We start from the raw sequence: 26,100 nt of genomic DNA on the forward strand, positions 1-26,100 counted from the left end.
ACAATCAGGCAATAAACCGGATCTCAACGTCAGACTTGTGGTCGTCAGAGGGTACTGAATGCTCGATCAGAGAGAAGGCTGGCCAGGGTTGTGCAGCGCAATAGGAGAGCAACAGTGCGACAAATTGCAAGTGATCTTAATCAAGGAGCAACTGTGAACGCCTCTGAACGTACTGTTCGACGCACATTGCGCCGTATAGGGTATGGAAGCAGGCGACTGAAGGGGTGGTCATAAAAATTTGGCCACTCAGTGTATATTTCGCCCAATAAATTTACATTCTTTAAAATTATATTAAAATTTGTATACGTTAAAATTTAAAATTTTTTAACTTGTTTTTTTTTTAAATGAAACAATAAAAAACCATTTAAAAAATTTACATTAAAAATGATCTTTTTTTGTTGCATGGAATGATGTTTGGATAATTTCATGCTAATTTTATAATTGCGTGTAAAATAATTTTCAATGACTTAAAATTTCTCGATATACGACATAAGACGACTCATACGCAAAAAGCAATATTATCAATAAGTGGTTCAAAATTTCGACCATTTTCACGACCAAACTACTGGGACCATATCTCCAAGATTGCAGCTATTTTATGCATTTTAAAGTCAAAAATCCGAAGCGTCTTTTTGTGAAATTTAGTGTCTGATTTCGCTACTTAAAATATCGTTTTCGCTAAATAATTAGTATTTTTAAGGTCATCTCTTCGAACCAGTAAGATTGAGACTTAATGCGTGAAAATTCGATTATTTGGGTTAATAAAAAAAAGTGGCTGGGTGGCGCAGTTGGTTTGTCGTCGGGATTCTGAGCCCAAGTCTGCGGGTTCGATCTCCGGCCCAGACACCGGATTTTCCGGATGCAGAAAAATCCTCAGCGGCCATGTCGTATGATTAAGCGGCATGTAAAAGATCCCTGGAGTGCCTTATTGGCTCTTGGCATTTCCGGCAAAATTAAATTATTCCTAGTGCACTTTAGCATCCGAATAGAGTCTCGGTGCTGCCATCTAGTGTGGCAGAAACGTCCAAATTAACATGGCTAACGGTATCTCACCCATTGTGGTGGTTCTGAAAGAATGGATACCACTTCTGGAGAACGCACGAGGTCTGCTCATCGGGAAGACTGATTGTGCAGCTCATAGGAAATAAAAAAAACGGTTAAAAAATTAAATTATTGATCTAATGATAAGATAGGGTAATTCGTTTTGTTTTTCTATCACGCACTGTACCTCTTTGCAGACACAGATGTGAAATAAAAAGAAAGCAGATAATGATTTAGTTTTTTATTCACAAACAAATACAAACACCATTGACAAACAAAAACATATTAACAAACTAAGTAGTTTAAATGACACAGATGATTAGTCTCAATTAAAACATTAATTTTCATAAATGCACCAGATCAAAAAGATGCATTGATATAATGATAGTTTGATTTTGAAAATAGTATTCATAACATACTTTGTATTACTTGAATCCCGTAATCACATAAATTTCACATGGGATATTCACATGGATACATGACATAGATGATCAGTCTCAATTAAAGCATTAATTTTCATAAATGCACCAGATCAAAAAGATGCATCAATATAATGGAAAGTTTGATTTTGAAAATAGTATTCATAATATACTTCGTATAACTTAAATCCCGTAATTACATAAATTTCACATGGGACATCTATATTTAACACAAACATTTATAGTAGTAATGAGTTAAGTAACATCAGGTTATCGTCAGAATTAGAAGCGGGGGAAATATTTTAACAAGCTAATGCACTAACCCCTGTATCATCTCGTCAAACCAAGTGGGTTGCTTCAAAATTGGATGAGATATTACAGAAAACCGGCCATAGCGTATCAGAAGAAAGCTATAATGGCCATATACCAAAATTTGATCGAATTTTCCTTATAATTTACTGTAAAAGTTGAATAATACTGCAAAATACATTTTATCTCATTATTTATCTCAAAAGTTTATTGACCTTGCATCAATGCTATTGAAATTAAATGTTTGGTGGAAGCGTACATTAATGATTTTTTTTTATTTCATCAAAATTAACAAAGGTATTATGCTTTATTATAAAAATATAGTCGTTTGGCCACCAATTTGGCGAATTCAATTTGAATTGAAGCAATTGAATTTGATTTATTACTGACTTTGTAAGATAACAATCTTTTTCTTTGTTTGAAGTATTAAAATCCAAAATTTATGTTTTAAAACATGAATAACTACAAGCAAATGTTTTCTCTAAGAACCGCAAACTTAACATTCTTTACCATTTACCTTACCACCTGAAGAACAATCGAAATCCTCTATAATAACAAAGCAATTTTCTTCTTCGTTGTCATTACTTTTCAGATTTTCATTTAGTAAATTATCACGCTCCGTTGGTACGTATTCATCAACTGAAATTTCGCAATCTGGTTTACAAACTGTATCTTTAACGCTTGGATCAACAACGTGGTCAATAGCCATTATCAATCCACCGTCATTTTGGCACGTTTTTGGCTTGGCAGTACTGCGTTTGGGACTATCTTTTTTAAGGACATTACTTTCACTAGATTCAATAATTATCCTACTTTCTTGTTGTGGCTTAGCTTTAACTATACGGATCTTGGTTCTCGTACTTACGCAAAGATCTTCTTGAGCAGTTTTACTGCGGTCCACAGCTGAAGCAGATTTATCATTTTCCTGATTTGCATTCTAGAAATAATAATTAAAACAAAATGGAATGTAGGATAAATGTTAATGTTCATTCACAAAAACAACCACTACAATAAATGTAATTTTAAAAAAAAGACATTTTCAATATTTCACTTTTAACGAATCTTTTTTGCTACTTACGCCTCCTTTTTCAATATTCGATTTTTCAGTCTTTATGTCTGATAATTTTTCCTTCATATCTGTAATGCATTGCTTAAGACTTGCATAAATTCTGTAGATAACCTGAAAGTGAAATATGACAAATGCTGTAACGATATTTTACTAACTACTCAAAATATTTTAATACCAAGATTTTCTAGAAGAGGCTTTCACCAACACCTCCTAGAAGAAGGAAGGCCTCAGCACGGATCAATTACAGTGACCGCCGCTAATAAAATCACTGGATAATAAAATCAGCCGCTTTATAAAATCAAATCGGCAAGAACCGAATCGTTACAATATTAATACATGTTAAAAGCATCCTTTAATAAAATCAATGCCGCCGTTTTTTAAAATCAAAATTTTGACTACATAATAAATCAAAAGTGCAATATTTCAGCTTCTTTTGTTCTTATTTATAAAATTTTATTTTTTCAAAGTTTAAAGACTTTTTTAGAAGAAGCAACAGTTACTCAACTGGTGTGGTTAGTATTTTCCTGCGATATTCATAGTGTGAGAGTTAAGGAAAAGTGTGGGTGGTAGGCGGCGAGTTCAAAGAAATCAATGTCAATTCCTTGACTTGAATGAAGTTTGGAGAAACCTATCTCATTCAACAGGGGGTCGAATTCTTATCTTATTTTTTATTGAATGAACCATAGAAGGGAGAGAAGTTTCTTTTGTTATCTATCTTAACAGAGAATATGAATAGATTTCCAAAAACTGTGCGCATGTTCCGTAGCTATTGACGATAACCTGCAATCATCAGGAGAAAAATCTGATTCTGAAATTGTTACAGATATCAAAAATTGCAAAGTTATTTTCAATCAAGAAATGGAGGAATCAAACTCAGAAGATGAAATAAACTCATCAGTGCCGGAAATATCAAAAACTTCTATAAACTCTCAAATGATGTTGAAAAGTTAATTTTAAATACTGCAACTCAAGCAACCATTGATCGGTTATTTGCAAAAATTTTGTAAATTTAATCTTATGTAGGGTTTTAATTTATTAAAATAATTAAATTAGTTAAAATGAAACATTAACGTTGTCATTATTTCAGCTTTTAAAGTGTGTGCATTTAGAATACAAAAAATTAGATTTTTTTTTCAAATGTTGAATCGCCTCTTAATAAAATCAGCCGCTTAATAAAATCAAAAGAGCATAAAACGAAAGTGATTTTAATAAACGGCGGGCACTGTAAGTAGTCCGATGTAAGGAAGTTAAACTACGCAGTAGATGGAAAACAAGAAAGATGTCATTACGCTCGGGGTAAGCTGCGCAGTGGTGGAAAATACGAAATATGTCATTACGTTTGAACTACTAAAGGATCGACTGTCTTATTTATGGTAACTCGTGCTGAGGCCTGCTTATTTCTAGGAGGTGTTACTTTAGGTTGGTAGGGCGCTGGGCCCATGTCCGATAGTTCGTGGAATCGAACCCCGCTGGCTGTAGTCTCCCCGTGTAGTAAAGTGACTGATGCACGTTAAATCTGTCGAGTCGCAAAAGTCCTCCATGTTCCCATAACAAATAAAAACCTCTGGGGGTACTGGATTGGAGATCGATCGTTCTCTATAAACGGGTCGTTATTTAACGACCCGTTTATAGAGTCGGTATAACGGTCTCCCCGCCCTATAAACGGGTGCGACACATGGTGTGGCAGAAGTCGAATTCTTGGCCATAGATGGCGCCACTGAAAAACAAGAAACGCACACTCTGTATTAAATTTGCACGGTTTTGACCAAGCAGGCTTCCCCGTATGGCAAGTAGCATTAGAAACAACAACAAGAAATTCAGTATTTGTTAGAATCGTTCAATAAACTTGAAATGTTGGAGGGGTTAGGCAGGGGTAACCTTGCCACTGAACGTATTGCTTTGGTACGTATAAAAAATTTTATCGTCAGAATGTAGTTAATAATCATAAGAGAGAAACCATATTTTAAGATATGACCGAGAACATGAGCGTCTTTCGAGTTCGTATTTTTAGGACCCACGAATAATTTACCGCACATTCTTCAGAATATTACCCTTTTCTTTCCTACATTCTAAAATCCTCACGGATCCTATGGTAAAGGAAAAAAGAGCATTGAAAAAAAAAAAGTACCTCATCAATTATTACATAAATGTAACGACCGATTCGATTTGGGGCGTTTCTCCCGAATTTAATATAATGAAATCATTATTCGAGCTTATTTAGATATTTTTAAAAAAATCAATATTTAAGGATTCATTTAAGATTAAGGATAGGAATCTTTTATTCAGCAAATGGATCAGAACTCTTCAGCAGGTTAACCCCTTCTAAAGATTTAACCCCTGAGAGACTATTCTAATAGATGAACTATTTATAACAATACTATAGTAAAAGTTGCATTCAGTCAATTTTAAATAAAACTTTGTTACGTAATTAGTTTTTTTTTTAAATTATGACTGAATAATAATTTAATTTCATTAAATTCAGTTTCAACGGCACGGGTAAAATAGATTGTTATATTTTTCTAGTTGTTTTTTTCTGATACGTTTCTTCAACAAAATTTTCTTTTGGGGCACTTTTACCTTTATTCGAAACCGCCTCTGGAACGCAGAAATATAAATAACGATAAGTCATGTGGTTAAAAACACGTGGCACGTGAATCGCTTTCGGAACAATAAACTGGTAACCGATGCAATAAATTATCTATACTCTGTCGCAAGTTAAGAAAAAACCATTATCCATATGGAAATAGCCTGTTTGCATCTAAGATCACGCCAAATAAGATACTAAGCTCCTAGAGCGAGCGTATATCAACGTCGCCAACTCTTGAAACGACATTGGCGTTTTTGTTTGCTTGCTCGTGTGAAATGAAGAAAATAAAACATATTGAATAAAAATCATTGTTTTTTTAATAAGAATTAATAAAAATGATATCTAAAAATCATAACAAATATACATCGTTCTGTTCGCAGTTAAAAAAGCTGATGATGAAAGAATAATAAATATTGTTTCTTGCTGACGATTCTCTTTCAAAGCGAAACAAAAGTGAATTTATCTCCTCATTTTATTTGTTAAGAGCATGTCAACGTAAGATGCACCATTTTTTTGTAGTCCAATCAAATCTAATGCTATTGCAACGGCATATACTTGTTTCTTTTTCAAGAGCAAATGTCCTTATCTACCGAAATATGTCGCCAAGTCTAGGATTCCACTAAGACTGCGAAACTCTAACCCTTTTTCAATAATTCCATGATAGAGCCATTACATTAAGACCACCCTCCATCCATAACAATGGGCTCGCCCAGGTTTTCATTGTTTCTCGCCCAGGAACAATGTTTTCATGGGGCACACTAGGACCCATAATCCTCATAAAACAATTCCTGATGTACGTAAGCTACTTTAACATAGTTCACCCATTCATGGCAACAGTTTTTCCTGCGGGGTATGGTGTTTACCAACAGGATAATACACCATGTCATAAGGGTCGAATCATCATGGATTGGTTCGAGGACCATTCCAGTGACTTTCAAGTCATGTCTTGGCCCCCAAATTCACCTGACCTTAATCCAATAGAGCATTTGTGGTCCTACTTGGAAAACCAAATTCGTGCTGCCACGCTGCTCCCTCGCAATGTGAGGGAATTGCAGGACCAGTTGGTGAGCGCTTAGTACCAGATACCTCAGACTACCTATCAGCACCTTGTGGAATCAATGCCACGGAGGGTGCTAGCAGTTTTAAGGGCCAAAGGTGGTCCTACATGTTATTAGCAGGGAGGTCATAATGTAATGGCTCTTCGGTATCGTAATAGATAGTGCGAATTAAATTTCTGTCCCACGAATTTAACTTTTAAAAGCTTTTATATTGTTTCAAAAGCATATTTATATAATTTAATAACTAAATTAAACGGAACTATAAGCAGTCGCAGATGATTTATTGAATCCTATAACGCAATTGTTTTCTCTTAACTTGCTACAGAGTATCGAATCAATGGTATAGAAATTTATTCTTACCCATATTAGAAAGAGGAAAAATAAAATAGCAGTTGTCACAAGGATAGGAAGGTCATATGTATCGATAAATTCATCTCGAGCTAAATGTAAATAAGTGACACATGAAAGCTGCATGAAGAGATCAGGTTGTACATCGACTACATGGTTCAAGGCTTTCTGTAAATGAAAAAATTTAATTAATTAAAACAAACTGGACTTATCAAAGTAACAGTAAAATCTTATGATAATTCGATGGAAAAAGAGAAAAAAAAATTAATTTAAATCATTGTCTTAAACAGATGAGATAAATAAAAAAAAGATTACCACCATAATTCAATCTTTAAGAATACTGCTAAATTTTTTTCTCATTAAATTAAAACACACTTTATTATTCATACTTTTAACCCTTTCCGGACGTGCTAATTTCCAACCCAGCAGACTTAAACGGTTCACTTTTTTTCTCAAAAGATGTTCCTTTTGGCTGTAGTCGCAATTATAATGCAAACTTTCATTTCTTTTAATATTTGCTACCTAAGCTTGAAAAAAAAAGTCAAGAAATCAGACTTTTATTTTTTAATGAAAATGCTAAAGAGAAGAGCGGGTTGTTCGAAGTCCCTGGATTGGAAGCAGCTTCTGGCACTTCTAATACAGGGTGTCTATAAAAGAACTCCGGGGTTTTGAGGCAAAATATTTTAATGAAATAAAAAACATACATACATGTTTTATACATGACTGAAAAGCTTACATTATCAAGTTTTTTTTAACACTTAGTAAAGTTCTATATGTGGCACGGCAGACGTCTAAACGGTATTCTACCTCTTCCCATGTCCTGGCGAGCATGTCTGGGGGGACGGTTGCCACACAATTGACTATTCGTTCCCTGAGATCTTGGTAACCCCAACTTCAGGCTGCATCTTGTCAACGATTTCTTAGGGCTTCGAAGGCATGAAGCTGGGATTCTGTCCACTTTCTATTGAGACACACTCGGCCTACCCGGCGACTTTTGCTTCAAAACACTTCCTGTTTCCTTAAATGCACTGAACCATTGACGAATGGTTTTGTCAGAAGGCGGGTTAACACCATAGTTACGTCGAAAGTTTCTTTGTACGATAACTAAAGACTTCGTTTCTATGAGCCAAATAACACATTGAGCCTTTTGTTGCGGAGTCGCCATCATTTCAAATTTCGCGACGTCATTTCAAGGTCAACGCCCTGCAGCGCCGCCAACAGTTGATACAAACATTCCCAATTAGTATGAGTAAAACTTTTTGAGCTGCTCTTTTCAGAAAAATCGACTAAATTTTGCTATCTTTTATAGTTAGTGAGATATGAATTTTTAAAACCCCGGAGTTCTTTTATAGACACCCTGTACTTTATTTTAAGGGCGAGATCTTTTTAACATCACATCTAAAATTTCGAATTAAGACAGTTCAACCTACCCAAGTTTAACTAACAGAAACAACTCCATCGTTAAAGTATAAATACATTTTTTTTAAAAATATAGTCCCAATCTAATTTAAATTTTTTGTTTAAATGATTTCAGTAAAATTTCGTAACGAAAAAAAAAACATGCTTATACTAATGTAACATATTCTAATACTGTACTGTAATACTCTAATACTGTAACATGTACTAATGTAACTAAACATATTTATACTAAATCATAAATACATTTTTTTTTAAAATATAGTCCCAATCAATTTTAAATTTTTTGTTTAAATGATTTCAGTAAAATTTCGTAACGAAACATATTTATACTAATGGTCTTCAAAAAAAATTATATAGGAGGAAGATTTTTTTTTTTTTTCCAAGCGAATGAACTAAATTTGTATCAGGCATCTTAGGTAGTGAAAGGAGGGAATGCCTTTTGAATCATTGGTATTTAAATTTTCATTAATATAAAGTGATAGTTACTCGTTACTATCTTTTGAAACAAGTTGTAAATTTGAATACTCGTTTACAACGCATGCTTACCTTTAAAGCTATGTACCAGAGAGTGATTGTTAATACTGGTGAAAAAGTAGTATACATCCACAAACTCGATTCTAACCTCTCTTTACATGCAGGGAAAGGCAAAACGGAGCTCAAAGTAATGAAAAATATTGCCATAAAAACTTCACACATGTGATTCTGGAAGAGAAAAATTAATTTTTTTCTAAAAGAAAAAAGAAAGAAAAGACAAATTAATTTTTATTCAAATTAATAACAATCTTATTTTTATCACGATACTAACTCTTTTTCTTTCTGACTCCCCCACACCTAAATTGAGACAAAACTAAATTCTGCAAAAATGTAGTAGTCTCCCTACAGAAAATGACACCATAAAATGACATTTTTAATATCATCGTTAAAATAACATTTACAGCATTTTTCAAAGTAACCATTACCTTTGTAAATAGAATATGCCGATAACTTGTAAATAGAATACGTTTCACCACGCCGATAAATTTTACTACTTTACAAATTTTAATAAAATTAGCCTTAAGCATAGGCTGATATAATGCAAAGATAAATATCCATTCAACAGTTAGAATACACACGTATGATCATGTGTAAAATTAATCAGAGTCTTAAGATATAAAAGAGTGGTTACAAAATTGAATTACATAATGGTTCAACAGGAGTCGAGTTTGTTAGTTATAGCTGTAAACACAGAATGTTTAAGATTGGTTATTTATAATTGCCGTAATTCAAGTTCATGGTTAATTTTTTTTGCAGCAGGTAAAATTTTGAACAAAAATCTAGCTTTCCACAAAAAAAGTGTCTTCAAATCAAAATAATTTAAGATAATAAGGCAACAACTGCATTTTATAAATTAATCCCGAACCCAAAATATTTTAGCTTAAAATTAGTATTAAAAAGCAGTGGTGCTATAAAGGATAAATAAAATCTCTTATAAATTTTTCTTCCCTACGTTTATAGTATCTAATAAAACATGCGTACCTAATCGAACGTAACAATGAAAGACTTCTTTATGCAAACTTTGTTCTCTAATTTGTTCTACTGTGTTTCTACTTTGTTCTCTAATGCAAAATTTGCATTAGAGAACAAAGTAGGAAAAAAAAATTACATTTTTGTTATGTGTTTTTATTACAGATTGTGTAACGTGTTCGAAATAGTTTAAAACATAAATATTTCTCATACTAGTTTAAAACATAAATATTTCTTATATTAATTATTATCTACTAAAGAAGAGTAGTGCACATTTACAGTAACTAATTTAAGGAAAAAACCTGCTTTTTACAAGAATATGTGATTATGGACCTTAAAATCCTGCAAATAGGAATCGCGATATTGGATTTTAAAACCAAGAAAATAGAAATAGCGATATGAATTTTAAATCATGCAAATACTGATAGCAATGTGTAGTTCTTAAATCACGTATAAATACGAAAATCGATATTTGATAATACAACCGCGTGAATGCATTTCACAATATGATTTCAAGGTTTTAAAAAAGAGTAAATAAGAATCGTGACATTGGATTTTAAACTCGCGTGAGTACGAATTGCAATATTGGGTCTTTAAAGCGCATGAATAGGAAACACGATGCACGATTTTTAAATCGCGTGAATACAAATCTCAATACGTTTTAAATCAGGTAAATACGAAAATCGATGTTTAATATTAAAATCGCGGGAATAAGAATCGTGATGTTAGATTTCAGCGCAATTCCAAGCATTCAAAATGGAGGAAATCCTCCAAACCGAAGGAATCAAATTGACGGAAGAATCACGGGTATGTAAACGTCTCGTCAACGATTTAGCTAAAGCTTAAACTTTGAGATAAGCAGAATTCTGCGAATATATTCACGGAAAAATCACATTCCCTGCTTTTAGTTTTTAGACCCCGAAGAATGATACCAAAAACCCGGTATGTAATTACCCCTGTTATACATACTTTTTCTGCAAGTTGACATACCAATATTTTCTCATTATCGTTCTCCAGAAGTAAACTCTTCTCTTTAGGTTCAGCTTTACTGGCTCCAGGTATAACTTTACTGGCTCCAGGTTTAGCTTTACTGGCTCCAGCTTGAACGTTACTGGCACCAGGTTTAGCTTTACTGGCTCCAGGTTTACTCATATTTTCACTTTTCACCATTTGGCTACACAACTGGGGATCGGCACCATTTTGTTCAGTTTTACTTGTGTCAGATTTACTCACGTTTTCATTTTGCTTCGATTGGTTGCACGGTTGTGGACCAAGGTCATTTTGTTCAGGAATACTGGTACTAGGTTTACCATTTTGTTCAGAGCTACTGGTAGTTTTCAAGGGAGGCATCAAATCTTCGATGAAAATCTAAAAGAAAAATACATTGATAAAGTTACTTTTCTAGTTAATGTTCCAAATGTGTAATTGGTCTGGATTAGCTTTGAGTATACTAACAGTAGAGAGCACCATGGCTTAAGACTATTATAATTGTGCAATTTGTGATTAAAGCATTGAATTTTCCACCATTGCTTATTCATAAAATAACACGATGATATTGCAGAGTTTTTTTATTTTTATTTTGTACTTAAATCTAAAATATTTATGCATTTTGCTATCTAGGCAAGTGAGGCCTATTATGAACTAACTAACGCTGAATCGAACAAAATCAAGCCAAAAGAACTAATATTTACTAAGTTAAAAGAGAAATAAAGAGTACAAAATATGATTTTTGCTTCATACTTATTAACGATTTAACCGATAAACGAAGTATTCTTTCCTATGTAGGCTTCTAGACTAAATCCATTAAAATCAAAATTAAGTCGATAGTACCATTAATTAAAAGTTATGATTTTTATGAATACGGAATTCGGATTATGAATGCGGAAAATCGCTGCAGTAAAATGAGAACGGAAACTTGAAACTTAAAAATTTATCTTATTTTTCTGCTTTGAACAATGTAAATGCTGATACCCAATTTCCTGGGTGCAGATTGTTTATTGCAACCCAATTTTTAATTTTTTAATTACATTTCTTACTTACTCATAATGTAAGAGTTATTATTTAAATCTAGCCGACCAGGTGGCAGAGTGGTTAGCGTGCCTGACTGCGGAGCCATTGGCAGCGGGTTCGAATCCTGCTCAGGGCATGGATGTTTCTTTCTCTCTCTGTGTGTTCTATGTCCTTTGTGTGGATGTGACCAGGGGTGAAAGCGAGACGGAAAAGAGAAATGGCTGGTAGTAAAACCACTTCAGTTATAACTAGTTTTCGGGAGGAGTTAACTTATTATTTTTAAAGCTATTCAACAATATCTACTTTATCATTGGAAAACAAGCAGTTTTATATATAGACTAAAATTATTATAGGAGTCTTGATATTTACAGATATTTTATTTTTCTAAAAAAAAAAATGCTAAAAGGAAATGTATTTCGTACCAGTTTTTGCACTTTTCCGTCTTGCTATATAAGGGCTTTCAGCCATGAATGTGACCTGTCCTATAAACGGGTTTGTGGTTGTTTGACGTGGGCGACGCTGCTCCACCGCCATGACTTAGCCACAGGTGCCCACTGGGTAACGAGAAGAGAGTAGCAGCTCTGGCATTCCTGTGACCAATGGGACAAACCCCAAGTGCCCGCCATTAAAAATAATAATAATTATTATTTAAATCTCGACTTAATCATGTCTCCCGCCTCTTTTACACACGCACGCTCTTTATATATATATATATATATACAATAATGGAAGAGGCACTTAGACTTTTTTTTAAATTTATCTATAAGATTTAAAGCTCTTAGAGGTTTGAGGGACCGACAATAAATAGTGAAAGAAAATAGGGTTTTTTTTAAACACCCTATGCCAAAAAATCAATCAATAAGACTGATAACTGATAACTATTATTTTGGTTTTCATTTGCAATTACTGCATAAAATTTAGTAAGCCTAATTTAAATATTTGTAGAAATGCAGACATTTTTATAAAAACAAATTTTTTTCTCTTATGTTTTTTTACTCTAATTTTAAAAAAAATTAAGCAAAATTTTTGGAGCAATTTAAAATTAAATACAAAACTTTTCTTTTAAAATTTGTAAGAAGCTCACTTAAAACTACTCAAGATATAAGTATTGTTTAAAGTAGTTCCTTTGTATTGCGCATGCATAAAAATTTTTTTAATTTTTTTCTTCATAATTTTGCAGCGAGTCGCATTTGGCAATTAATGAAAAAAAGATCTTATTTGAATATCTTAATGACGTAAAAAGTTTCGAGCAATTTTCTATGTAGTTTTTGTACTTTTTAAAATAAAACTCAAAATGATCAGAGGTATTCCACAAATTTTATTTGGCAGTATTTCAAATGACACTACCTTATAACAGAGCAATAAGAACAGCAAGCTGATTACATAAGCTAATTATAAATGAGTTGCTACAGTGCTTAAAAGTACTCAGAAAATAGCTTTATTGAAAATATAATAATAACGTACTTACCATGACAAATAGCAGGCCGCTGAAAGCATACAAACCCCATTTTTTCCTTAAAGCAATTTTAAGTTGTTCTTCACTTGAACAAAACAAATATATTATGTAAGCTTCCAGAAAAAATAAAGGCATTACAGACACCCATTTGAAGATACCTGATGGACTGTATTGCTTTTTTTGCCCCTATAAAAGAAAATAAATAACTGCATATTAATCTGTTCAATAGTTTCTGAGAAATAATTTTGTAAATATTATATAAGTGAAATGTTTTATATGAAAAGTGAATCAAGAGAGTCTTGTCCTCTTTTGATTTAACTTAACAGTAAAAGGGGTACTTTTTGAAAGCTGGATAAAAGGTATACGTTTGTCTGTTTTTAAATTTTTGATAAACATCTTTGCTTTCGTGCAATTTACGTTATACGATTGCGTTTTTATCAGTTTAAACTGAAATAAAAATAAATTTAAAAAAATCTATAAGCTGACTATTGCATAGTATTAAATTATTGATTCTAAACCACAAATCGCAGATTTTTATTTCTTTCAAGTTTTGAAGAAAATCTCATAGAAAATCTAAAAGTTATTTATCTATGTTTCTTCTATTCTAATGAAGGCACCCCTACATGTTCCACCGATTTTACCTGATATTATGCTGCCGAATAATGCTGTGTCATCAGAAATTTCTCTACAAAAAAAGAAAAAAAACTAAATATAGAAATTTAACCTATAATCCGAGTTAGGCCCTTCCTTTCCAGACCGAACTCAACTCCCGAAGTAGAGTAAATTCTAAACATGCTTCCGATCCTTTTGATTTGATTTTCACAAATGAACTGATGATGGAATACTCTGTTTGGCAATAATAAATCTTTTAATAAATGTTGTTGTTGTTTCTAATGTCACTTGCCACACCGACAAGCTTGCTTGGTGAAACCGAGCAAATTTAAGGCAGAGTGTCCGTTTCTTGTTCTTCAGTGGCACCATCTATGGCCAAGAATTCGACTTCTGCCGCACCATGCGTCGCACCCGTTTATAGGGTGGACCCATTCATGCATCCATTCATTCATCCACAGATCATAATTTTGACCTGAATCAGAGAACGATCGATCTCCAATCCAGTACCCCCAGAGGTATTGATTTGTTATGGGAACATGGAGGACTTTTGCGACTCGACAGATTTAATGTGCATCAGTCACTTTACCACACGGGGAGTCTTCGGCCGGCGGGGTTCGAGCCCACGAACTCTCGGACATGGGACCAGCGCCTTAGTGACCAGGCTATCCCGGCCTCTTAATAAATGTAAAACACAAAGAGACCACCTAACCACTATTTGACGTATAAAGTGTGTGATATACTATTAGATTTTCTATTAATTTTTTGTGACAAAATTACGCCAATACAATTTCGCAATCATAAGAATTTACAGATGCCGTTTTTTTCTATTTTTGATAAGCATTTCTTTTACATACAATCACCGTTAAAAGCATACAACTCTGCAGTGAACATTTTTGATGGATATTTAAATAGTTTATTATTGCCTTTTTTTAGATATTTGATAAATACCCTTGTTTTTATGCAATTAACGCTAAAAGAATTTTTCAGCGTCATCCAAATCAGTTTTCATCAGTTTAAACTGTAATAAAGTTAGTCTAACAACCTAGAATCGTGTAGTTTTATATGATTAACTCAAAACTACTAATTGCATCGATATATTGCTTAAAAGTTTTGAGAGAACGTTTATCGAAGTTCTGAAAATTATCAAGCGCTTTTTCTTATTCTATATCAAGGACAGAAATTTGCCACCTATGTAAATGCAACTGAAATAAGCCACTTGAACCACATCTCCACTCTTTCTGCTAATGTATATTTGGGAACAGCTTATTAAATTTTATCAAAAACTATTTAATCGATTTATTCCACTTTATTTTTGCAAATTAAAATCATATGAATATATAATTGAAATGCCTTATTTATAAATCTCAAAGCTTAATGTAACTGAAACAATCCACATCCACCCATACCTATTCTCTTTCCGTAAATGGAAATGTAGGAACTGTTCATTTACTTTTCTCAGGAACTACTTAATCGATTTATTCCACTTCATTTTTGTAAATTAAAATCATATGAATATATAATTGAAATGCCTTATTTATAAATCTCAAAGCTTAATGTAACTGAAACAATCCACATCCACCCATACCTATTCTCTTTCCGTAAATGGATATGTAGGAACTGTTCATTTACTTTTCTCAGGAACTACTTAATCGATTTATTCCACTTTATTTTTGTAAATTAAAATCATATGAATATATAATTGAAATGCCTTATTTATAAATCTCAAAGCTTAATGTAACTGAAACAATCCACATCCACCCATACCTATTCTCTTTCCGTAAATGGATATGTAGGAACTGTTCATTTACTTTTCTCAGGAACTACTTAATCGATTTATTCCACTTTATTTTTGTAAATTAAAATCATATGAATATATAATTGAAATGCCTTATTTATAAATCTCAAAGCTTAATGTAACTGAAACAATCCACATCCACCCATACCTATTCTCTTTCCGTAAATGGATATGTAGGAACTGTTCATTTACTTTTCTCAGGAACTACTTAATCGATTTATTCCACTTTATTTTTGTAAATTAAAATCATATGAATATATAATTGAAATGCCTTATTTATAAATCTCAAAGCTTAATGTAACTGAAACAATCTGCATCTACCCATTCCTATTCTCTTCCCGTAAATGGATATGTAGGAACTGTTCATTTAATTTTCTCAGGAACTATTAAATTGATATATTCCCAGCTTTTTATTCTTCACTGTAAAATAGGGTGAGTACTTACATTCATCAAATAATTCACATATCCAAAAAGCCAGTGAGATGTGACAGCAAAGCTAACGTTTCTAGCAAGACCATTTTTTACTCCATAGTGTTCCTCCATTTTGTAAATAATGAAGCTCATGCAAGAAAGAGTCCACATTCTGATATGGGTCTTCACTATAAGCATCCATGGAATATTATTAGAACGAAAATCAAAGCGTTCTGCTAAAGCTCTGAATGCGTGGTACTTCTCCGGTCGTACGAAACTCTATAAAAAAAAAACAAATTTAAAAACAAAACAATTACAACTTCTTGGAAATGATGCAATTTTAAATCAAGTGTTAAAAACATTTTAAGCGTCAAGCAAAGACAATTTTTAATTGAAGATAAATAAGTAAAAAAATAGAAAAAACAAACAAACCGCACTTTATGTTAAATAATAAAAGGAAAACACACTTCAAGTTGGTCCCGTATATATACGTTTTTGAATTTTCTGCAATTCACACAAAGATTTAAATTATGGTAGCAAAACTTCTTCATTTCTGCTTTATTTTTCAAAAAAATTATCCATCTGTGATTACCACAAGCATAAATTATTCACTATATACACTATGGACGAAATTAAGATATGGAAAGCATTTTCGCACATATATTCGCACTTGCAAGATACCCGTACACCACTCCATGTGTTTGACAATGGTTCCGTGAATGCCCAGAGGTACAGGCAGGAGGTCCTAGAGCCCTATGTGCGTCTTTTCAGAGGCGCTGTTAGCCCTGAGTTCATTTTATGGACGCAATGCGCGACCATATAGAGCTCTCATGGTTGATGAGCATATATGGCAGTACTTTTACTTTCGTTACTTGTACCGCCGGTACAAGTAAAAAGTACGTACTTTTACGTGTACTTCATTACTTTTTAAATTTAGTACTTTTACTTGTACTTTCGTTACTTTTTTAGGGAAAAAGTACAAGTATTTGTAACGCAAATATTGAATGAAATCGTTAGTTTTTTCTAAAACTCGGTAAGCTTCGTATTAAAAAAAATACTTATGTTTTTTTAATTTATAAAATTTATGTGCAATATATATGCATTCACAGCTAACTTCGTGTTTAAATACCTTCTGTGTCAACTTATACTGCACATTCAATTATTTTTTACCAGCTAAAAGATCACAAAGCTATCTGAAACCCCGTGTTTGCTTTGGTTATGCTTGCGCTTTTAAAACGCGTTTCTAAAGAATAAAACAATTCTAAAGAGTAAAACAATCAATGGTAATTTAAATAAATAAAAATAATAAACCAAAAATTAAAATCAATAGATAAAATTTCTTTTTCGTGTAAATCCATTAAAAGTTTGATATTAAAATTATATTTGATTTTAAAATTATATTATACGATTATATTATAAAATTATATTATAATATTCTTCCATATTTAAAAAAAAAATAATATCCATAACTTACAAAATTAAAAATAATTAAATAAATAACAACAATTTTGCAAAAGCATTAAAGAACATAAGAATATTATTCAATTAAATTTTAGGTTACTTTGAATTTTCGATTTCCTAGAAATGTACTTTTAAATCGTTACTTTTTTTGCTTAGTACTAGTACTTTTACTTGCACTTTTTACTCCTTACTTTTTTTAAAAATACTTGCACTTTTACTCGCTACTTTTTAAAAGTAACGTTGCCATATATGTTGATGAGCATCTGGAAAGCGAGGATATTCAACGAGTGGATTGGCCAGCCAAATCCCCTGACCTGAATCCTATTGAAAATGCTTGGGATGCTCTTGGGAGAGCTATTGCGATGCGCTAATCTCTTTTGAGCACTCAAACATGTTGACTTTTACCACGTCGATAAGTTTTTGGAGAAAATGGTATTTTTATCTAATCAAATATATCTTTCCGCTTCATTTTTTTCCCTTGAGATATTACATTTAAGGTAACGAAGAATTTGTGTCTCAGTGTATTTCTCCCATAACATTAAAACAGTTTGTGCTAGTGTTTTGAAACAAGTTAATTTGGTTCAAGGTGCAAATCCCGCCTCCGATCTTAGAATAAAACAATTTTAATTACGATTCAGTTTTTTTTTTAAAAAAATTATTCATCAGATAAAATGAGTGATATGTATTTGCTTGCTTGTGGCTCAATTTAATATAAAACGGGCACCAATTGCTCGTTCTTTAATAATTTTGTTTTTGAGATTTTGCATCATTTAAGCTCGAGAAAAATCAATTTGAACAGCATATAAATGACTATTCTCAACCTTGGTATTTTGGCAGCTATGTAGTTATCTTTTGAATTATGTTTCTCCAAACTTAAATACTGTAAAATCAATGAAAATTGAAATAAATTGTGTACTAAAGAGACCAAGTTACTATGGTGTATTTTTACAGATTATTTTTTCTATTTTTTAATACTCATTCATGACTATTAGGCTAGGTTTTGTCTATCTTCAGCTAGCGCCTTCTATACATAAACTAATCGTAAAAATGGCGCAAAATCTTAAAATGAGGAAATAAAAAACCTTTGTGATTATATATTTGATTGATTATATATTTGATTATATTTTTGAGATATTGAGAAAAAGGCGACATCATGACAAAAAGTTACTTTGAAGCTGCAATGTCTGGACTCATAATAATTTTCAAAAATTTTGAATATTTCTTTTCTAAATGGGAGAATGAAAAAAAGAGCAATTTCTTTTTTTTTTTCGTTTTTTTTTAAGAAACATTTAGTAACTTTTTAAAAACTTTAACTATTGCGCGTTTTTAAGTACAGTTATTGTTTAGTGCAAGATGGCACGTATAGTTTGAAACTATAGATTTGCATCAAATTTCAGACTGCTCTTCAAAAGCTTTGTCGTCGGATCGCATGGAATGATGTATATTTACGAATTGTATAATGTTTCTGGTGTGAGTTTATGACAGTTAATTATGATTGTTAGTTCAAACTATATTTAACTAGAGCCCTCTATGCTTATTCTAAAAACGGCGCAAAGCATCAATATGATGAAAAATCACAGTTGTGAGAAAATTAACAGCACGTGTGGCACGTCATAATTAAAAACTTACTCCAATACTTATTTAGGCTGATAAAAATTTGAGAGAAAAAATGAGATTAAGGCATTGGTTTTGAATAATTATTTTAAACTAGGTAGAAAAATGTCTCCGAATTGGCGATCTTTAAAAGTTTAATGACTTCTAAAACATTCTAGTTATCTGTCCGATCTAACCCCTGACAATTCTTCATGACAAGATGGCATAGATAGCTCAAAATTCTAGCTTTGCTACCAGTGTTAAGCACTTAAACAGTGGCTTTTTCATTTTTCTTGGTGAAAGAGCTTCAAAACACCATTTAAGGGTGTTTAAACGGTGGCTATTTGTATATTTTCCTTGGCACTAAAACTTAGAACATTCTTAACATCATTATTGTCACATAAATAATTTATCACCAATGTTCTATATATAACTGTAATGGTTATACTTACAAGAGCATATTGTAGAAGTAGTGCTGTGTACACTACGATAATCAAAAAAGGATATGAGTATGGATATCTGTATTCTTCTATAAAGAAGTACTTAATCAGCATCTCTGCAAAGTACACGAACAAATATACCGTTATAAGCAAACACGAAGCTTGAAACACATTTCCACAATAGCGACGGTACCTTTTGATATCTCTCATTTTCTGATCTACCTGGAAAAGAAATGAATAAATAAACTATATTGGTGATCATTTTTAATTCGTGCTTAATATTTATAGTGACAATATTTGAATCGACATTTAAAACATTTATTTTTGTAAAATAAATTTTAAAGAAATATTGCATTAAATGTCTCAATCTGCTACATTGAGCACAAAATAAAAAACGGAAAAACTGAATAACTTTTAATTTAATGATCGTATTTTTACATGCTGATATGTAATCTTATAATTTTGATGCATTTACTTCAAATGTGTTAGTTTATATTTTATATCCGTCGTTGAACCGCCTACCCACTACCAACTATACGACTACTAATGTTCAACTCCGTAGTCTTGTAATTTCGAACCTATCCAGAAGACAAGGAAACTCCTGTATCAGTACTCCCAGAGGTATGATTTGCTATGGGAACATGGAAAACTTGTGACAGATTTAACATGCATCAGTCACCATTTACTACATGGGGAGTCTTCGACCGGCGGGGATCGATCCCATGCACTTTTGGACATGGGCCCAATGCCCTACCAACCAGGGTATCCCGGTCTTAAAAGTCTTATTTAGAGCACTCTAGGGCTTTGCACGCTACTGAGATAGATCGCATTTTCTATACCGAGAAAAAAAGTTTTTATGCATAAAATTCAGATTAGGCTGATTCTGATGCATGATTCAGGTTAACTAAAAATGGAGAACATAAAATTGTAGTTTTAGAAATAAAGTTTTAAGAAACATCTTTGGCGATGTTTTATTTTATTTTATAACCGTCGTTGAACAGTCGACCCAATTTTATGGGTTTACGGCTACTAATGTTCAACTACATAGCCTTGTAATTTTGAACCCAATCCAGAAGACAAGGGAACTTCTGGATCGAGTATTGGGAGAAATTTGCGTTCGTGGAGGACTTGTTGATGGAGCTAACCCGCATTCGCGTTACATTGAGAGGAAGACCACGAGAACCTCCCACGGTTAGCCTGACGGCAAGGGGACTCTATCCCATGATCCGTCTACCACTGAGGATATTTCGCGTCAGAACTGTAGTCGGCACAAGCCGAATGCGGAAATCGTATTGACCAGATATCGCTGGGATTTGAACCTAGTCCTTCTCATTAGAAGGCTAGCGCTTTATCCCCTGAGCCATCACGGCTCAACCATATTAATTATAAACTTTGAATTGCTCAGTATAATATTATTACATTGAGCACAAACATTTTCGGGGGCCAATGCAAGGTAACTAACAACCCAAACGCGCTTCAGTACTGCAGTAAGAACACTCCATAAAAGAGCCCTCTATTTACGCTTCTATTTTCGTATTTTGTAATCTGAAAAACTTAATACGAAAATATTTTAAATCATTCTTGAAAGATTCCGAAACATGTAACTTCATTGGAATTCGTTACTCTCTTTATCGATTACATTTTATATTTTATTCTGCACTTTTCTCGCATTTTATTTTCTATTTATTGCTCAGTATGTTTTATTTCGTATATTTTTTGCTTAATAGGTTCTATTTTGGTTGCATTTTTTGGGTGTTCCTCCCACTAATGTATTGAGATATTTTGCTTTAACTGTATTTACACAATATTAGAAAGCACTCCTTTTTGCGGATATAATCGTGTGAGCTGATGACAAGATTATGTATTTTCATTTTTTTATTTACCGGCATTTTATTTTTTTTTTAAATAAAAAAAGCTTTTTATATATTTTTAAAAATATTTTATTTTAATAATTTATTTCTTATCTTCTTTATCTTTATTATATTATTTTCCATGTCATCTCTATATTTCTAATTCGATCCTCATCTGTCCACAATAATTCCTCACAAGAGAGTCTTCTTCTCATTTTAAACCTTTCCCTCCCCAACAATAGGGGAGGGACTCTTTTGGTGCTCCTCACCCACTGACCTTATGACCAGAGGTCATTCATATGCATGGGAGTGGAATAAAGAGTCACATATTTTTTGAAAAGTAAAGAATTTGAAAGGCAGGAAATAATTTAAAAATAAATTATTAATTTCTGAAAGATCGAGTTGACTGCTTATAGACGCTTACAGTAACTTAATTCATTTATCTACTTATTTCATTTTATAGTAACTTTCAATTATTAAAATTCTTTAACTTATGATAACAAAGGACCCCGCATTTATATGGGAATCGTGTTCCAGACTATTTAGGTGAAATTTTGATACGTTATAGTTGAAATTCTTCTGATTTTAATGAATGGACTGATTTTGAAGTACGGAGTTTTTATAACTGGGGAGCCTATGAAATTGTACGACTAACTGAAAATGACACTTAAAACTAACGTGTAACAATCCTTTGCTGTCAGGCTAACCGTGGTTGGTTTTTGCGGTTTTCCTCTCCATGTAAGGCAAATGCGGGTTAGTTCCATCAAAAAGTCCCCCACGAAGGCAAATTTCTCCCAATACTTGATCCAGGAGTTCCTTCGTCTTCTGGATTAGGTGTAAAACTACAAGGTTACGGAGTTGAACATTGGTAGTCGTAAACCCGAAATTGGGTCGGCTTTTCAACGACGGTTATAAAATAAAAATAACTAGCTTTGTATTACTGTGATAGGTTTGAAGACAAATTTGAATTCATGAATAACAGCGATACAGACTGGCTATGTAAATTCTGCTGTGTTCTTGCTTGAAAGAATTTTTCAGAAACACCTAAATCAGTTGTAATAAGTTTCAAAAATGATAAAAGTAAATTTTTGGAGCATTAACACCAGATGAATATATGTACAGTGCTTAAGAAAAAAAAGCAAATTAATTAAGTAACTTAAGATATCGTCTGCAAAGATTAACTAGTATGTTTAAGGTTTCTCAAAACATAACGATTGCATATTACCACGTTTAAATCAGATTATTAAATCAAAAGTTATTTTCCTAAATTTTCAAGCTTTTATGCAAAAAATATACTTTATTTCAATACGATTTAACCACTCAATATAAACTTACTTTATAAAATTCTATGTATGCAAGTATTTTATAACGTGTATAGATACAAGTATTTTATAATTTATGCAGTTATATAGATAAAATAAGTAGTTAGTAGTGACTAAGCACTTTTATAATAAGTACTTGATCAACTTAATTGTTTTTTTTTTAAATTGAAGGTTCTTTACCAAATTTTCCCTACTAATTTTACCATTTTTATAATGTTTCTAATCTGTTAAGAATCATATAAATATGGTTTACATTATAGCACTTTGCATTATAAACTTTGCAGGGGGACACACTGTTATTATTCAATATTATGTAATTACTCAATCAGCTACATCTAAATAAGATCTAAAAGTATTGAGAAACTGAAAAATTGTTTGAATTATTGCGGGAAAATTATGTTACACACAGAATGAAACATTGTTGACCTCTTCACATTGACCTCTAGAACAATTTTTCTAGATTTCAAAGTTTTGAAGAGAAAAAATTTCACAGAATGAAGCATTTATAAACGAAATATTTTTCGAGAGTTGCTAACTTGAAAAATACGCTGAAAAATTGTAGAAATAATGAAGTAATTTTACATACAAAATGAAAAATTGAAGGAAATATTTTCTGAAAGCCTTTTTCAACATTAAAAAAAAAATTAAAAAAAAAAAATATAAAAAAATTTACATTTGATTTGAAAAAGTAATAATTATAATTAAAAAAGGAAGAAAACAACTTTGCACACAAAATGAAACATCGTTAAACGAAATATTTTTTGAGGAGTCTGAACTTGAAATGCACAAATTAATTATAGTAGTAAAAAGAGGAAAAAAATTTCGCCAAAAATTAAATGTTTAACAAAATATTTTTCAAAAGGTCGAGTCTTTCGATGCACAAATTGATCAGAAATAAATATTAACAAATAAAAATAAAACAAAAGTAAAAAAAGCAATTTTATACCCTAACGAAACATTTGTTAACGAAGTTCAAGTGATTAGAAATTAAGATGCACAGATTATTTCGAAACAAATAATAACATTAAAAAAATTTATGAAATAAAATTAAAAAATAATAATAATAACTTTCCACTCAAAGAAAAAATAATCAACGAAATAATTTTGGAGTGGTAAGAGCACATTCTGTACAGATTAATCAGAAATAAATAATAACAGTAAAGAAATAATATAAAAGAAAAGCAATTTTACACATAAAATGAAACCTTATTTACCAGAATACCTTTTCAGTGGTTCGAACTTAATATGAACAGATAAGCCAAAAATAAATAGTAAAAGAAAAATAAATAATAAATAAAAAAATGAAATTTACACATAAATGGAAATATTATCTAATGAAATATATTTTGAGTGATTAAGTGATTCGAGCTCAGTTTAATCAAAATTGAATAATAAAAACAAAAAAATTATGAAATAAAATAAGAAAGAAAAAAAAAAGACAAGAGAGTTAGCGAAATAATTTTCGAGCAGTTTAAACTTAATATACACAAATTGATCAGAAATAAATATAAATAATAAACAATGAAAAAAAAATTTTTTCAAGCGAATGAAACAGTTAACAAAATAATTTTCGAGTGGTTCGAGCTTATTATGCACTGACTAATCAGAAATAAATAATAACAATACTAAACAATGAAAACAAAAACTTTTTGACACGAAAGAAACATCTAACGAAACAATTTTCGAGTGTTTCGAGCTTATTATGCACTGACTAATCAGAAATAAATAATAACAATAATAAGCAAAGAAAAAAAAAAAAAAATTTCACACGAAAGAAGCAGTTAACGAAACAATTTTCGAGTGTTTCGAGCTTATTATGCATTGACTAATCAGAAATAAATAATAACAATGAAGAACTAATATTTAAAAAAAAAAAATTCATTTAAAATGAAACATTATTTAACGAAATATTTTCGAGAGGTTCAAACATAATATGAACAGATAAGTCAAGAATAAATAATAAAAATGAAAAACTAATAAACATTAGATAAAAAAAAAAATCTATTTTACACAGAAAGTGAAATATTATCTAACGAAATATTTTTCGTGTGATTCGAACAATGTACTTAGCATACGAAACTCGATCGCTTGGCCAAAGAAATTAATCAAACGTATCACATTTATAATATATCACAAAAAAAATTAAACAAAAAAAAAAAAAGAATTTAACAATTTAGAATAACATATTTATTATTGTTACGAGTATTTACTTACTATTTTGGTAGACTCAGACAGAGTTTTGTTGTCATCTTTACTCGATGAAGACGACATATTTGTTTACGTTACCTTTTATCGACTGTTATGAAAAAATATCCTTATTTATTGACAGAACCAGTAATCAATTATATCATTATTTTCAATTATTAATTCTGTACCGATGAAATTTTTAAAGATCAATACTTATTATATATTTTCGACATAAACAAAATGTCTAGCCAACGCTATGCAATGGGAAAACGTGATGGGGAAGAAGGGGAAGGGGAGGCAATAGATGGGGATACCAGGCCAGCTGTGTGCGCAGAATATAATAAGACCATATACGTTCTGCGCAGAGGGTCAGGGCGAAAGAGAGGAATTTCGGTTTTTGTCTCTATTTTCAAGGAATCTAAGAGAAGAATGACTGAATGCTTTGTCATTAGAATCTGAGGGGTGACCTTGACCATCAATGACCATGGAGGACACACTGATCTCTAATCCGTTCCAAGTTTCTCTTAACTTTTTGAGGGGCCGTGGTTTTCAAGGCCAAACTCGTATTTTGAGGAAACAATGTAAAATTTATTTAACGTTATAAATAGTTTTACTAGATAGAGCCAATCTAAAATAATTTCTACAGTTCTGGTGTTTTTTTTTTTTTTTTTGTTTTTTTTTTTCTTAAATAAAATGTCCTGCCTCTCATAGAGTTAAACGTTAAACAAAAAGAAGTGAAGAAAGTGCAGTACAGACGATATTTTCGGTAACGAAATCAGACACAAAAACGTATTTTCTCCGAAAAAACATACCTTTCTTTCGAGTGATTCGGATTACTCCCCTTCAAAATATAAGAGGTAGCCGTGAAATATTTTTGTACACAATTATAAAATTAGTTTATCCAAAGATAATTCCATGCAGAAAATAGCATTTAGTATAAAAAAAATTTTTTTAATATTATTTAGAATGATCAAAAACATTTTTTATTGTAAGGTATACAATTTTTTATTTCAATTTAAAGAAAGGAATTTTATATGCCGAAAATAAGAAAAACATGAGCCAAATCGGTCAAATAGTTTTCGAGAAATTGAATTTCAAAAAAAAAAAAGTGAGATTTAAAATTAGATTTCTCAGGAACTATTTGACCGATTTGGCTTTGCATTTTGTCACATAAAATTACATTCTTATAAACGAGGATAAAATTGTATAC

At 31.6% G+C, this 26,100-nt stretch overlaps 1 protein-coding gene across 2 annotated transcripts; it reads right to left on the minus strand.

Annotated features, from left to right (window-relative positions):
- Positions 1-1,267: 1,267 nt before the first annotated feature.
- LOC107449044 (uncharacterized) lies at positions 1,268-25,305 on the minus strand. 2 transcript variants are annotated; one of them, XM_043046492.3, is made up of 9 exons: positions 24,918-25,305; positions 19,544-19,753; positions 16,071-16,316; positions 13,232-13,405; positions 10,723-11,121; positions 8,797-8,952; positions 6,844-6,999; positions 2,848-2,949; positions 1,268-2,706 (listed from the first exon to the last, which is right to left on the minus strand). In XM_043046492.3, exons 1-9 carry the CDS (start codon positions 24,972-24,974, stop codon positions 2,266-2,268), a joined length of 1,941 nt encoding a protein of 646 aa, XP_042902426.2. In that variant the 5' UTR covers positions 24,975-25,305; the 3' UTR covers positions 1,268-2,265. The 2 variants fall into 2 exon arrangements, with proteins under 2 accessions (XP_042902426.2, XP_042902427.2); XM_043046493.3 differs by having other exon boundaries at positions 10,744-11,121; positions 24,918-25,251.
- Positions 25,306-26,100: the final 795 nt, after the last annotated feature.

The sequence above is a fragment of the Parasteatoda tepidariorum genome, chromosome 5, assembly GCF_982258835.1.
Source record: "Parasteatoda tepidariorum strain Cologne lab strain chromosome 5, Ptep-v5.0, whole genome shotgun sequence".
Taxonomy (NCBI): Eukaryota; Metazoa; Arthropoda; class Arachnida; order Araneae; family Theridiidae; genus Parasteatoda; species Parasteatoda tepidariorum.

Excerpts from the sequence above, each read along its gene's own strand:
- LOC107449044 (XM_043046492.3), bottom strand. The coding sequence starts at position 24,974 with ATGTCGTCTTCATCGAGTAAAGATGACAACAAAACTCTGTCTGAGTCT. Across the intron at positions 19,754-24,917 it reads TGTCTGAGTCTACCAAAATA|GTAGATCAGAAAATGAGAGA; the intron begins GTAAGTAAATAC and ends TTTCTTTTCCAG. Across the intron at positions 8,953-10,722 it reads TATGTCAACTTGCAGAAAAA|AATCACATGTGTGAAGTTTT; the intron begins GTATGTATAACA and ends TTTCTCTTCCAG.